The sequence below is a fragment of the Narcine bancroftii genome, chromosome 12 (genome assembly GCF_036971445.1).
Source record: "Narcine bancroftii isolate sNarBan1 chromosome 12, sNarBan1.hap1, whole genome shotgun sequence".
In the NCBI taxonomy this organism is placed as follows: domain Eukaryota; kingdom Metazoa; phylum Chordata; class Chondrichthyes; order Torpediniformes; family Narcinidae; genus Narcine; species Narcine bancroftii.
Window position 1 is genome coordinate 17,158,215 of NC_091480.1, and position 14,773 is coordinate 17,172,987.

General features: G+C 38.0%; 1 protein-coding gene across 2 annotated transcripts in view; it reads left to right on the top strand.

Annotated features, from left to right (window-relative positions):
• The window catches only part of wdr90 (WD repeat domain 90), a 70,800-nt gene that overhangs the window by 54,961 nt on the left and 1,066 nt on the right, over nt 1-14,773 (top strand). For both annotated transcript variants that reach the window (XM_069905377.1, XM_069905378.1), the window contains 10 exons: nt 1,993-2,183; nt 5,078-5,246; nt 5,322-5,433; nt 5,631-5,802; nt 6,453-6,575; nt 6,813-6,993; nt 9,290-9,420; nt 10,287-10,430; nt 13,139-13,264; nt 13,580-13,664. In XM_069905377.1, the coding sequence (XP_069761478.1) occupies nt 1,993-2,183; nt 5,078-5,246; nt 5,322-5,433; nt 5,631-5,802; nt 6,453-6,575; nt 6,813-6,993; nt 9,290-9,420; nt 10,287-10,430; nt 13,139-13,264; nt 13,580-13,664 (1,434 nt within the window). The remainder of the gene's footprint in view (nt 1-1,992; nt 2,184-5,077; nt 5,247-5,321; nt 5,434-5,630; nt 5,803-6,452; nt 6,576-6,812; nt 6,994-9,289; nt 9,421-10,286; nt 10,431-13,138; nt 13,265-13,579; nt 13,665-14,773) is intronic.

The following is a 14,773-nucleotide window of genomic DNA, read 5'->3' on the forward strand; positions in this document are numbered from 1 at the left end:
CTCCTCTTGTATGGACCATAAGGGCTTTGAACAGGCTGAACTCAGAACTCACAACCTGTCTTCAAAATAGGGTTTCAAACAAGCTTCCAAAAGCCACTGCAGAAAACCAACAGTCTCTGTCACACTTAGAGAAAAAAAACCTGTTTGACACTCTCTGCTTGCAAAACCACATGACCCTCCTAAAACCGCACACTCCGCCGAAACAGCTTGCTGACTCCCAAAATCAATTGATGAGAGATCGTAACAGTTTCCTGAGATGGGTCCTTTCATTTGCACCTTATTGTGAAAATCTCCTTATGCATAACTCATGCATTTTAAAGTGAGATGTTTTGAAATGTTTGTGACCTAACTAAAACCCCATAATCTATCTTCCAAAACATATCTATACATAATATAAAATATAACCTAATCTGTCACAATATGTAGAGCATCTGCATTCAGTTCACAGGGATGACCTTCATCTTGCAGTTGTAGGTCATCTTAATTGTCCTTCCCAGTCCCTCTGACCTAGCTATCTATGGCATTCTAATACAGTCCAACAGAAGCTAGATCAGCTGAATTCAATAATTTTGGAATACAGTACATTCCTGCTATATTGAGGGGTAAACAGTCAGTAATGCAATTTTCCATAACCTGAACCATTGTTAATAATTGACCAAGTTTGTTGTTTCTTTCACATTTTGTTTTAGTTATTTTTTTTCCTTGCAAAAATTTTATGAGAATTTTTTTCTGTATTTCATATATTTTGGTAGTGAATTGTGAATTCCATAAAGGTGAATTTGCATTACTTGAACTGACCAAAATGTGAGGGTACATTGTACTTGTTGACTGTCAGAATATTCAACTTCTGTAATAATAATGCTTTTCTGTCTAATGACATTCCCTAATCTTTTGAATGCTTTCAACATTTTTATATTAATTTTATTTCCAGCATCTGTATTTATTTAATTTTCATGTAAATACTGAATTTTATTAAATTGTTACTGAAATATCATGATCTGAAATATCATATCAATTTTTGTTTAAAATGGACAAACATGATTTTAATCAGCTGAACGCCAATTGTTCATGCAACAAGAGATAGATAAATTGGGGGGGAAAAAATTGTCAATGATACAGTTTGTCATGATGCAATAATTTGTGCCCAATAACTTATAGATGAGAGATTGTACATCCACTACTTAAAATGTATTAATGAGTTGAATCAGCTACCAGAAGCTGTGTCATTTACACATTACCTTCCTAGGACTTTGATTTTGCTCTCAAGGAACCTGGTGCAATTGGAAATAAAAGTGTTTAAAATATTTTGCAGTTTTTAACTATGCTGATCTTGCTTACCAGAGAGATTTTAGATCATTCCCCTAGATCTGAATGAATTGTAATTATATCTATTGTATTGACAGAGAATGAAAAAGAGAAAAGATGCAATTAACAGTTTATTTGTGAGCTTACCATTACAACCATCCCAGCAAATCTTTTCTCAAAAAGAAAAGAAATGATATAATTAGATGTTCATTTTTGTTGGTGTCTTAATTTAACCTCATAAACTCATGCACACTGTTTCATTGCCTGTCAAGACGCATCTAACAGTAAAAACTAGATATTGGTATACTGTATTGGTTATCTGAATATCCTGAAATTATTGGGTCGGTTGGGGGTGAATTGCAGGTTCGATACCAAAAAGTTGTAGAATTGATGCTTCAGGTGAATAATCTCAATTTTTAAACTTGCAGAAAATAAAGAATGGGTTGCAAGCAGAAACGATCGTATGAAGCCATGCGATAGCTTCCATTGCTGCACTTGATACTAATAAATCTGCTGACCAAAGTTAATTAAATTGAATTTCTATTTTAAACAGCCACAGATATTTCTAATGTTAGTGTTACTGCACCATTAGATAATGAAGTAACATTACATTTTGAAAAAAAAATTGAATTAAATGCTTTTGATATAGATTTTCTGCTTCAAAGATGTCTAATTAATTATTTTCAGGTGATTACAGAGATCTCACAATTGCTTTATGGAATACCAGGGATTATGAGCTTTTAGCAACTGCAAGAATATGTGACCCTATCCATGATCTGGCATTTGATCCAACTGCCCTCAATGAATTTGCCTGTGTTGGGGTAGGAGCTGTACATTTCTGGCGGATAGAACAGACTGGTAATGAAGTAGAACTGAAGGTCAGTTTTTGCATACTAGAATGCATTTCTGAAACAAGAATTGATGGGCTTTAATTTTTAATGTATATTGAATTTCTCCCTTTAAGCTGCTTCATGCCAGATTGACTGCTATAATTGTATATGCAAACAGCCTGCCAGAATCCCTACATCAGTCTCTAATCATAGCTGGAGAGAAACCTAAAATTTGATTAATGATCACATGGCAGCTTCCAGCCCCTTCCCTTTCTTCTTATCAGAAAATAACTTTCTTAGCCTTCTACTCCTTCCCCCATTTCTAGATTTGCTAGGATGTTGCCGGGTCTTCGGGAGTTGAAGATTAAACAGATTAGGACTTTATTCCTTGGAATATAGAAGAATGAGGGGAGATTTACAAAATTATGAGGGATCTAGAAAGAATAAACGCGAGTAGGCTCTTTCCACTTAGATTAGGAGAAATAAATATGAGGTGAAAGGGGAAAGGTTTAGGGGAAACAATAGGGGGAACTTCTTCACTCAGAATGGTGGAAGTGTGGAACAAGCTGCCATCTGACATGGTAAATGCGGGTTCACTCTCAAGTTTTAAGAATAAATTAGATAGATATATGGATGGGAGAGGTCTGGAGGATTATGGACTGGGTGCAGGTCAATGAGACCAATGGAATGATATTTCGGCACTGTCTAGAATGGCCCGTTTTCTGTGCTGTAGTGTTCTATGGTTCTATCAGGTCTTAGCTCCTTTTTGTTGTCCCTCCCACTTGTAACCACTAATAACCTGCTAACCTGCATGTATCCCCTCCCCAAAGACCCCACACCTTTGTATAACTGGCATCTGCCTGATTTTTGGCAGACCTGAAGAAGGGTTCAGGCACAAAATGTTGACTGTTGCTTTCCATGAATGCTTCATAACCTGTTGAGTTCTTCCAGCACCTTTGCATAGGTAGCTGACCTTTGAGCTTTTTTTTTCTTTTCCTCTGTTAAATGTGGTGATTCTGTGAGGTGCCTTTCCCTCATGGTCAATTCCCATGTTTACTGATGAAGTTAATTTGGGAACATCAAAATATTCCATAGGTTGGTAAGGGGTGCTTTAATTGTTGGCTGAGTTGTTAGTCTTTCATCTGTTTACACTGGTTTCTGTGTGCTACTGAATGATATATTTTGTATCCTGGATACCCCTTCTCAGTTTCCAGGAGTCAGGGATATTGCAGTTTTTTTTTCTAGGAGTCTGAGCACATTTTTGATTTTATTTCATTACTGTTGTCCATCTGGTTATCTTTTTCACTGATAGAGCTCAAATGGGTTGTCTCTTTCAGGTGTTTGATATTGGGAACAGAATGCAATGAGGCTTGCCCAACAGACTGAAGTTTCAAGTTCATTCTGAGCTGAGATAAAAGAGAAAGTTTGTTTTGCGAGCAGTCCAAATAGTCACCTGATATTTACTACAGCAGTAAAAACACACAATAGTGCAGAGTTGCAGAAAGACATGAGTTCGAACAGAGCAGAAGCAATATTATTTTACTCATGTGATGGTCATTCAGGAATCGATAATGGCGGGAAAGAAACTGCCCTTTAATTTGGTGGTGTATTATCTCAAACTCCTGAATCTTCTTCCCAGTGGAAGGAGGAAGATGCGGCTGGGGGGTGGGACGAGTCTTTTAATATGTTGGCTGCTTTTCTGAGGCAGTGGGAAATGTAGATGGAGTCAATAGAAGGGTGGGAAATTTGGATGATGGTATGAGCTGCGTTCACAACTCTACAGTTTCTTGCGGTCTTGGGTGGGGCCATTAATTCCCTGTACCATGTCGTGATGAATCCTGACAGGATATTTTCAATAATTCATCTTTTTTTAGACATACAGCACGGTAACAGGCCCTTTTTAGCCCACAAGCATCTGCAGAAGTTGTTGAGGGACGCCGGGTGATGGTGCCAAAATTACTCAAATTTTCTGAGGTAGTAGATGAGTTGGTTCATTCTATAACTTGGGGCTTATTATGATGAACCACATTAAGATAGTTCACCCTCCTCTTTCTTTCTCTTTGGCTTGGCTTCGCGGACGAAGATTTATGGAGGGGTAATGTCCACGTCTGCTGCAGGCTCGATTGTGGCTGACAAGTCCGATGCGGGACAGGCAGACACAGTTGCAGCGGTTGCAGGGGAAAATTGGTGGGTTGGGGTTGGGTGTTGGGTTTTTCCTCCTTTGTCTTTTGTCAGTGAGGTGGGCTCTGCGGTCTTCTTCAAAGGAGGTTGCTGCCCGCCGAACTGTGAGGCGCCAAGATGCACGGTTTGAGGCGATATCAACCCACTGGCGGTGGTCAATGTGGCAGGCACCAAGAGATTTCTTTAGGCAGTCCTTGTACCTTTTCTTTGGTGCACCTCTGTCACGGTGACCAGTGGAAAGCTCGCCATATAACACCCTCCTCTACAGGTGATGAATTGAACTTGATCTAATTGGAAATGCATTGGTTAGTATTTCGTCCATGTTACTCTTATTTGCAGTCTGCATATTTTCTTCATTTAAATTATTTTATGTAATTCAGTAGTCCGATTGCAGCTAAATTTTAAATCTGACTAATTCAGTTGAATATATGCTGAATCGTCTGTTTTCTACAAGTTATTTCTACAATTCTTGCACCCTTGCTTTTGTGGTATTCCTGTAGTGGTCTGTTTTTCAAATTTCAGCCTCAACCCTAATACTGCAAGTCATTGTCATTGGGTATTAGTTATCTTTGGTGTCTGGCCTTGAATATATAGCTATAAAGCTTAATTATCAGTAAACCTTTGTAACTGATGCTTATTAGTTTGCCTTCTGCTATGCTTAAGTTTCTTTCCCTTATCCCCTCGTTTTCTCATTTGAGTAGGAAATGTTTTCATCTTTGTCTAAGATTTCAAAATGTTATTTGTATTTTCTTTTGTTATAGGTTCAAAGGGTCGCAATTCCAGATGAAGTGAATGCTGGGGAGCTCACTGCACTCTGCTATAATGGTGATTCAGTTCTTTATACTGCTACCATCACAGGGAAGATATGTGCATGGGACACACAGCACAATAAGTGTTTCATGACTTGGGATGCAGATGAAGGCGAAATTGGTATGTAAATTTACAATATGGCTCAACATTTAAGGAAGTGCTGCAGATACTTATCGTACCATTCTTCCACTTTAGGAATTGTGCAATGTCGAGGTTATCACTTGATGACTGGCAGTAACACAAAGAAAATTCGGCTGTGGGCAGTTGCTGTAGTGCAAGAAATGAGACTTGAGGGAACTGGAGCAAGGTAATCCTGCTGTAATAGAGCTTCATTGATGTGAATTCTGAGTTTGATTTGTATTGGAAATAAAAATTACACAACAAAAGGAGAAATTAAAGCTTTACTGGCTTGTCTAAAATTAAGATTCTATTTCCTTGTCTGGAAACATAGTAGGTCTACAGTTTAACCTTTGCTTCTTTGTTGAAAGTTCTGCTTTTTTTCAGATCAAATTCAGTTCTTCTGGTGCACGAAATGATTTTGGATGGTACTGTAGTTAGTGCGGTCTTTGATGATATCATGGACATGGGAATTGTGGGAACCACAGCAGGAACACTATGGTACATAAATTGGGCTGAAAATACCAGTATCCGTCTGATCAGTGGCCACAGAAACAAGGTGAGCCAATTTCCGAGTTGTTTGACGCTGAGATTAATTGCAGTTTGCAAAACTGAACCCTCAGATGTGGGGCCATGGGAAAATTAGTGATCTGCTTATTTCTGCTAGGAACTTGACGAGAAGTTTTAGGCTCTCCTACAAAGGAAGTATTAATTACATGAGTTGCTTTGTTGACAGCATAGACTGAGACACTGAACAGCTGAAATGGAATTAAAATGGGACTTCCATAGTGCAATTGCTGAAGATGTTTATAAGCCAAATCTTTGTATTTTGTTTAAAACAATTGATACATTTGAACCTTTAAGAAAATTCAGAGGAAGAAATAACCTCAGAAAATTTATACATTTGCTAGATGACCCTGAATATCATCATTACTCGTGGTTTAAAAATGAAATTTATTGCACTCAAAATAAGAAAAGAAACACAATGGAGCTGGGTGTGTTTTTTTTTAATTGTACTTTTCTTTGGAGAAAATAGTACTCTGCATTTGTGTTTACAATTTATCATTTTTTTGTCAAATTCCAAGCGCACAGTTTCCTGCAAACAAGGAATATTGCTGCATGGAATTTGGTTGTTCTGTCCAATTCTCATTGAACACAAATAAGGTGGAAATTATTCAGCATTGTGATCAGTTTATTTGTCTCCTTCAGGTTAACCAGGTAATTTTTAGTCCCGATGAAAATCATTTTGCCACATGTGCAGAGGACGGCAGCTTAAGGGTGTGGATCATGGACAGCACTGAGCTGGTTGTTCAGTTTCATGTTCTTAATCAGGTATGGTACCAAAAGGAAAATAAAATATAAATGTGTTAATGTGCTTTTTTTATCTTATACAGGGGAGCTTTTATTAGCAATATCATGATCTTACAAAGTCATTATGCAACAATTGGAACTTATAGAACACTAATATTTTTCTACTAACATTTGCACTGTGGAATTTTGGCATGCAAAAGGAAATGGAAAACCTGATGGAAGCATTCATATTTTAACAAATGTTTTTTTTTGCTGCAGAGTTGCTTGTGTATGGCTTGGAGCCCTATAATCAATTCAAGGAAATGTGCTGACAAACAGCAGATCGTTGCAGGATACAGTGATGGCACAATACGTCTTTTTGGAATCTTGAAAACTGAGATGGAATTGAAGATTCATCCTCATCCAGTGGCAGTCACTGCTATTGCATACTCTATGGATGGTATATTCCATTATTGATGTCGATGTAAAAGTCACAGGGCTGTCGTAGTGTCTGATTTTAATGTTGAATGGGACTTCAACAGTCAAGAGGCTTAAAATGGATAAAATTTATAATGTGTATCCAAAAGGGTTTCGTGAAACTGTATGTAGATGGTCCAAATTAGGAAATTAGGCTAGCTAGGTGATTGATGTTTTAGCAGAACATTTCGCAAACAGTGATCATAACTTTTTAAGTCTGGGGGGGGGGGGGGGGAAGAAAGGAAAATTGCAACAGTACTAAGAGGAAGCTGGATAAGTAAATAGACAGTAGTTGTTATTGGCTGTTAACAATTGGACATATGGGAGTTGTTCAGAGACCAGCTGGTCAGAATTCAGGACTAGCTTGTTCCAGAGGAAGAAAGACAAGGACGATAATGTTTGAGAGCCTTGGATAATAAATGATGTTGAAAATTCAAAAAAAGCAGATGTAATTTAGGAAGCTAAAATCAGAGCGGATCCTTAAGGAATAAAAAGAAGCAGGAAAGAACTCAAACAGGAAATCAAGAAGGCCAAAAAGGAGCCATGAAATGATCTTGATGAGTACATTTAAGGAATATCCCAAGGCATTTTATATTTGCATTAAAACAGGAGAGAGTAGGGCCACTCACCAAAGTAGGGAATTTATGCCTGGAGCCAGAGAAAGTGGAGAACGCCATGGGGGAATAGTGAGACCAGTGTGAGGGTGTGCATGTTGATATCATGGAGGAGGAAGTGTTGAGTCTATTGAAGATCATTAAGGTGGATGTCCTCAGGGCCTGATGGGATCGACCCCAGATAATTCAGAGAGGTAAAGGAAGTGATTTCCAGGGTTTTCAGAGATCTTTGTACGCACTCGAGCTACAAGCAATGTCTTAGCAGACTGTTGAGTACCCAGTGTTGTTCTTTTGTTCAATAGAAATAATACAGTAAATTATAGGCAGATGAGGGAGGGAAGCTATTGAGAGGATTTTTAGGGATAGGGTTTACTTGTATTTGGAAAACCATGGGCATGATTGGAAAGTCAGCATGGCTGGTGCGGGGCAGCTTGTGTTACAAACTTGATTGAGGTTTTTGAGGGTTCATGAAGCTGTTTGATGAGTGCGGGCCAATGGATTTTGACAACATGGACATTAGTAAGGTATTTGACAAGATCCCTCATGGTAGGCTGATCTAGAAGGTCAAGACATGGGATCAACAGCAACTTGGTAGATAAGATTCAAAATTGGCTTGGCCATGGTAGTGGCGGAGTGGTGTTTCTCTTACTGGTGGTCTGTGACCAGTGGTATTCCACAGGAATCAGTAAAGGGCCTCATTTGTTTGTGATGTATATAGATTCTTTGGAGGAAAATGTAGATGGGCTAATGTGTAAATTTGCAGACAACACAAAAGTTGGAGAAGTTTTGGATAGTGGAGTTTGTCAAACAGGATATAATCAAGTGGAAAAATGACAAGTTAATCTAGACAAATGTGTGTCACATTTTAGGAGGTCAAATGCAAGGGAAGGGTACCATCAATGTACAGAGGGATCTCAGAGTGCAGATTCATAGACCCCTAAAGTGGTAAAAGTAACACATGTTACTTCATTGGTCATGGATTTGAGAATGTAAGTTGGGGAATGATGTAGCAAGAAAATAAAACTTTGGTTAGGCTACATTTGGAGTATTGTGTACAGTTCTGATTGCTGCATATTCCACATACAGTATGTGGAGGCTTTCGAGTGGGTACAGAAGAGATTTATCAGGACGTTGACTGAATTAGAGTATTAGCTTCAAAGAGAGGTTGAATAAACTTGGGTTGTTACTTAGGTGTGTCAGAGACTGAAGGTGACCTGACAGGTCTATAAAATTATGAGAGGTCTAGATAGATTCTTTCTCCTTGGGCAGAAATGTCAACTATTAGAGGGCATGGGTTCAAGCTGAAAGTGAGAGTGTTAAAAAGCAACTTGAGGCATGTTTTTTTGGGCATTCGCTGCAAGGCGGGAAGGATGGGGAAATTATGGAAGCAGATACAAAAGTGACGTTTAAGAACTGTTTAGATAGGGACTCAAATATGCAGGGAATAAGGGATATGCATCATTGGGAGGCAGGTGGGATTAGTTTAATTGGGTATTATGGTTGGGAGAAACATTGTGGGCTGGAAATACCTGCTCCTGTGCTGTACTTTTCTATGTTCTATCACTTAATATCCTTTATTAAAATGTTGATCATGAGTGTACCACTAATGTTTGGCAATCTACCAGTGTGTGATTCACATTAACAACATTCTTTTATTATCTTCAGGTGAGATCATTATTTCTGGAGGTAAAGATGGTTTGATAGCTGTGAGCAATCCTAGTACAGGAATTACCATCCGTATTATCAATGATCATAAAGTTTCTCCAATTACAACAATTGAATGTACACAGAAAAAAGTAAGATCCATATTAAAAAAGATTATGGCATAAAATTGAGAGTTAATCAAGATCATGTTTAAAATAAAAATTTACTATTGACTTCCCCTACCCCTAACTTGCCATTGGGTAGTCTTTATTCCTCCATCTTTTGAAATTTCACCCCACTTTCAAGTGCTTGAGTGTGCACAATTACTCCTCATTTAAATTTCCGAATCAGGTTACGATCCCTTCACAGTACAGGTACACAATCCTTTATCCAGAACCCTTGGGGGACAGTGTTCCAATTTTTCCGGATTTTGGAAAGCCCACCTGAATTGTGCTGCCATATCCGCCCACCTCCCTTCCAGTTGCCTGGCTGTCTCCCCCAAGCGCTGGTCCCTCGGCCGCCTCCCCCAAGTGCCGGCCGCCCAGCTGCCTCTCTCCCCACTTTCCGGATTTTAGATGTCCGGATAAAGGATCGTGTACCTGTACTAAAACAGTTCTGATCACTAATGGCTTCCTGTGGTTATGACAAACGAAGTCCATTGTCCCAGGATTTAAATGTTCCATTATTGACTGCAGTCCCTTTGCTTGCAAATACAATAAATTCTGGAATTCCTACTTTTAAGTTCCTTATCTCTCTTCCTTCTTTATTACACACCTTTAAAACAGAGCTTTTTAACCAAACTTTTAATCATTTGCACCAATATTTTGTATAGCCTGTTTGTGAAACTTTGTTAATGTTCCTAGAAAGAGTCTTATGTTGTCTTGTCACAATAATGGCACTATAAAAAAATAATTTGTTACGTTCAGTTCATGTTACTTCTGACGACATTGGTGACAAAATGACATTGGATGTTGAATTTGAATTTATGGTGTTAGATTATTTTGAATTTCTTTTCCAGTACAATGAATTTGGTCTCAAAGGAAATGAAATGTGGTTGGCTGTCAGTTCTGATCGACGTGTCAGTATTTGGGCTGCTGATTGGCATAAAGACCTGTGTGAGCTCTTTGATTGGTTGACATTCCCAGCACCTATTGTACCTCGGGTAAGATTCATTTCTTTCATATATGAATGGGTTAAAGGACCAATAAATTTTGTGTATCCTATCGGTGATGCAAAATCTATGTCATATTCACGTTATTGTATTGATGTAAAACAGACTTATTTCTCTACAGGCCAGATTGTGTTCTGGTCATTGTTTGGTCTGGTCTCTGACACACTCAAGCTACCACAAAGTTCTTTTGTGGTTGGCATAACTGGAAATGTTCACACTTTGATAACTTTGTTTTATTTCAGAATTGTTTGTGCAAAGCACAAAGCCCAGCCCTTAGTCCACAACAACCTACTATTCTATGGGATGTAATATTTTAGTGTAATAACAATTTGTGGGTCGGCATGGAGGGCGTAGCAGTTAGCGCAACGCCTTTACAGTGCCAGTGATTGGGACTAGGGTTCGAATCCCGCACTGTCTGTAGGGAGTTTGTACGTTCTCCTCGTGTCGGTGTGGGTTTTCCCCAGGGCTCTTGTTTCCTCCCACCGTTCAAAACATACTAGGGGTGAAGTTAATTGGGTGGCATGGGCTCATGGGCCGAAATGGCCTATTACCATGCTGTATATCTAAATTATGAAAAATTATACAATTATTATAAATGAAAAATTATACAATTATCTATGAAATGATGAATGCTTTAAGTAACTTTCCTGCTTATTGTATGTCTTGGTGATATTAAATAGTGTTGTACATGCATGAGCTGGAGTAACACAGATTGAAAGGGCTGATTAGGGCCAGATTTCAATATTTTAATTTAAATGTAGATATACAGCACGGTAACAGGCCCATGCAGCCCAATTACACCCAATTGGCCTACAGCCTCAGTATGTTTTTGAAGGGTGGGATGAAAGTGGAGCACCCGGAGGAAACCCACGCAGACATGGGGAGAACATAGAAACTCTTCATAGACGGGGTCAGATTTGAACTCCAGTAACAGCGTGGTGCTAACTAACTATGCTAATGTGCCAAGAGTACCTTCAAAATGTCCCAATAAGCTTCAGAAAAGTAAAATATTGTATAGTCTTATTCTTTATCGCCAGCCTGAGCACTGCAACATTCACAGCAATAAAATATATAGCAAAGTAACTCAGTTTATTTGGGGGTTTTAGGTGATGACTAAGCATTGAATTTTTTTTTTTTTTTAAATTTTTTATTTTTCACACCATAAATCACAATAGCCATGATATACACTTTTTCTTTTCCACACATTTACAGTGACTTTTTCTCCCTCCCCCCTCCCTCCTCCCAAGCCACCCCCCCATCCCCCCCCCCCTCTCATCCATTTTAGTTATACAATCTAGGTTGCATTAATTCAGTTAGACAATGTTGTCATTCAACAAAAATACACCAGAAATTCTACTGAGTCCATTCTTTTCTTCTCTTCTCCTTCCATCAACTTAGGTAATGTTTGTTCCCGGTAGGTTTTCGCTATTGTATTTAATGTAAGGCTCCCATACTTGTTCGAATATTTCAATATTATTTCTTAAACTATATGTTATTTTTTCTAATGGAATACATTTATTCATTTCTATATACCATTGTTGTATTTTCAAATTATCTTCCAATTTCCAGGTTGACATAATACATTTTTTTGCTACAGCTAGGGCTATCTTAACAAATCTTTTTTGTGCATCCTCCAAGTCAATTCCAAATTCTTTATTTTTTATGTTACTTAGGAGAAAGATCTCTGGATTCTTTGGTATATTGTTTTCTGTTATTTTATTTAATATCTGATTGAGATCATCCCAAAATTTTTCTACTCTCTCACATGTCCAGATTGCATGAATTGTTGTTCCCCTTTCTTTTTTACATCAAAAACATCTATCAGATACTGTTGGGTCCCATTTATTTAACTTTTGCGGTGTAATGTATAGTCTGTGTAACCAATTATATTGTATCATATGCAGCCTCGTATTTATTGTATTTCTCATCGTTCCAGAGCATAACTTCTCCCATGTTTCCTTTTTTATCTTTATATTTAAATCTTGCTCCCATTTTTGTTTAGTTTTACCATTTGTTTCCTCATTTTCCTTTTCTTGCAGTTTAATATACATATTTTTTATAAATCTTTTGATTAACATTGTATCTGTAATCACATATTCAAGGTTACTTCCCTCTGGTAAACTCAAGTTGCTTCCTAATTTATCTTTCAAGTAGGATCTCAGTTGGTAATATGCCAGCGCTGTATCTCCCGTTATATTGTACTTATCTCTCATTTGTTCAAAGGATAAGAATCTACTTCCTGAAAAACAATTTTCTATTCTTTTAATCCCTTTTTTTTCCCATTTTCTAAAGGCAAGGTTGTCTATTGTAAAAGGGAGTAGCTTATTTTGCGTCAATATTAGTTTTGGTATTTGGTAATTTATTTTATTTCTTTCTACATGAATCTTCTTCCATATATTGAGACTAAGCATTGAACTTAATGTTTATCTTGATTTATTAATAGGCTGGGTTGTCATTGGTAAAAGTCTTTTGGTAAAAAAAGGAACTCCTAACATTACAGGAATGGAATGTTGTATGGTCAGTCTCTGGAGTGGAGGTTGATACTGCAGAAGATGTGAGGGCATTTGTGTATGTGCTTTCTTCTTTATTGATAATTTGATCAGGCATTCTGCACACCAAATAAACATCAGAATAAACAACGAAATGTGTTTCAAGTTACCTAATGGAATGTGTTCTTGATTTCAATTTTTTTGTTTCAGGTATGCGACAATAATCTACCTCCTGCTAGTCTGGCTGCCTTCTTACCTCGTCATAGTGGCATTGTGGTGTATGTGGGATTTGGAGTGAAGCCAGAGATTATTTTGTACAGTCTCTATGAAAAACAGGTATAAGATAAAAGTTTTTTTTAAAGTTATGGTACGACTACTTATTCGTACATTAATAATTTGCCAAGGAGTTCGAGAATAAAAGTAACCTCATTGTTTAGCAGAGCACTAAACCACAATATAGTTTAGTGGTCAGCTGTGGTGTGAAATTAATATGTTTAATCTGATTAGGGGCATAGGTAAGAAAGAGTTTTTAAAAAGTGATGGGGATGCAATTGAATAATTAAAGTAAGAAATATCAGGTTTACAGAGATTATTCCATCCACATTAACTGCTTGTGGCACCAACTTTACCTTTTGTTTTCCCCTTATCCAGACAATTAAAGAGATAGCTTTGCCTCACTGGGCTGCAAGTTTGAGCCTGTCTCCAGCAGGAGAACTTATTGCCATTGGGACCAGTGGTAAGAATGAATTTTTGTTCTGTGATCTGTACCATAGTTCTTATATTAGATATTCAGCCAGAAAAGAATTCAGGGTGACCTCTGATCACTCAAGTATAACATACATTTTTTTAAAAAAACATTCACAATAGAAATATAGAAAAACTACTTGGGAACACTGATAGAATGTGAATTTATACCTGCAGTGTTTTGTGTTGAGGTATTGAGAAATACAGTAGAATCCCCCATTATCCAGCACCTTGGAGGATCGCGGATATCAGATATGCAAATTTTCCGGTTAACTGAGACTTTTCCAATGCCTAACCTGTAATAATACACCATTTAAAAGACCGTGCAAAATGTAAATAATCAGTATGGTAGTCTTTAATTAAGTCAAGTTCAGTTTAATTTTCGTAACTTACAAAATATAAATTTGAACCTCAGTTGCTGGAGTTATAATGTTTTGCTAGCCTCTAGACTAACCATGCTGCCACCCTCCCCCAAATTTACAGATAAAGCCTTACTAATATAAAGTACCTAATTCTAATCAAGACACTTACTAGGCAAAGATAGGGAGACACTTTGGGAGAGTCACCCCAGCGGCAAGCAGCATCGGCTGGCTCTTTGTCCTGGGTGCCACCATTTCGTTCCAATGCAACTTTATTCAAAATGTCCTGGTCAGGCTCCAGATGGTCTCTACCACCCTCCACAGCAGTGTCCTGATCAGGCCCTCGGTGCACCTTCCATGTCCTGACAACCCAACTCATCTCCACGCAGGTGGCAACAGTGAAAAGACTGCGTGTGCATTGAGGAGCATTGCTAGTTAAGCGGGGAAAACCTGCACATGTCCAACAAAGTCTCAGCGCTACCCCAGGGGTGTCTATCTGGCCAGTCTTATTTCTTCACTTAATTTATTTCCATGCTCTTTTTGTCAGTTGTTTGAGTTTCTGGTTGATTAAATTTCCCCCAACCCCGGGACCACAGCACATTTGAGGTGGGGCATGGACTGAAATCATAAAATATTTTAAATGTTTTTTATGTGGTACAGAAGAAACCAACTAAACTTGACTGCTTCACAAAGGGCCGGTAAACTTTGAGCAGATTTCTTGCAGGTTGAGAATGGTTGACCT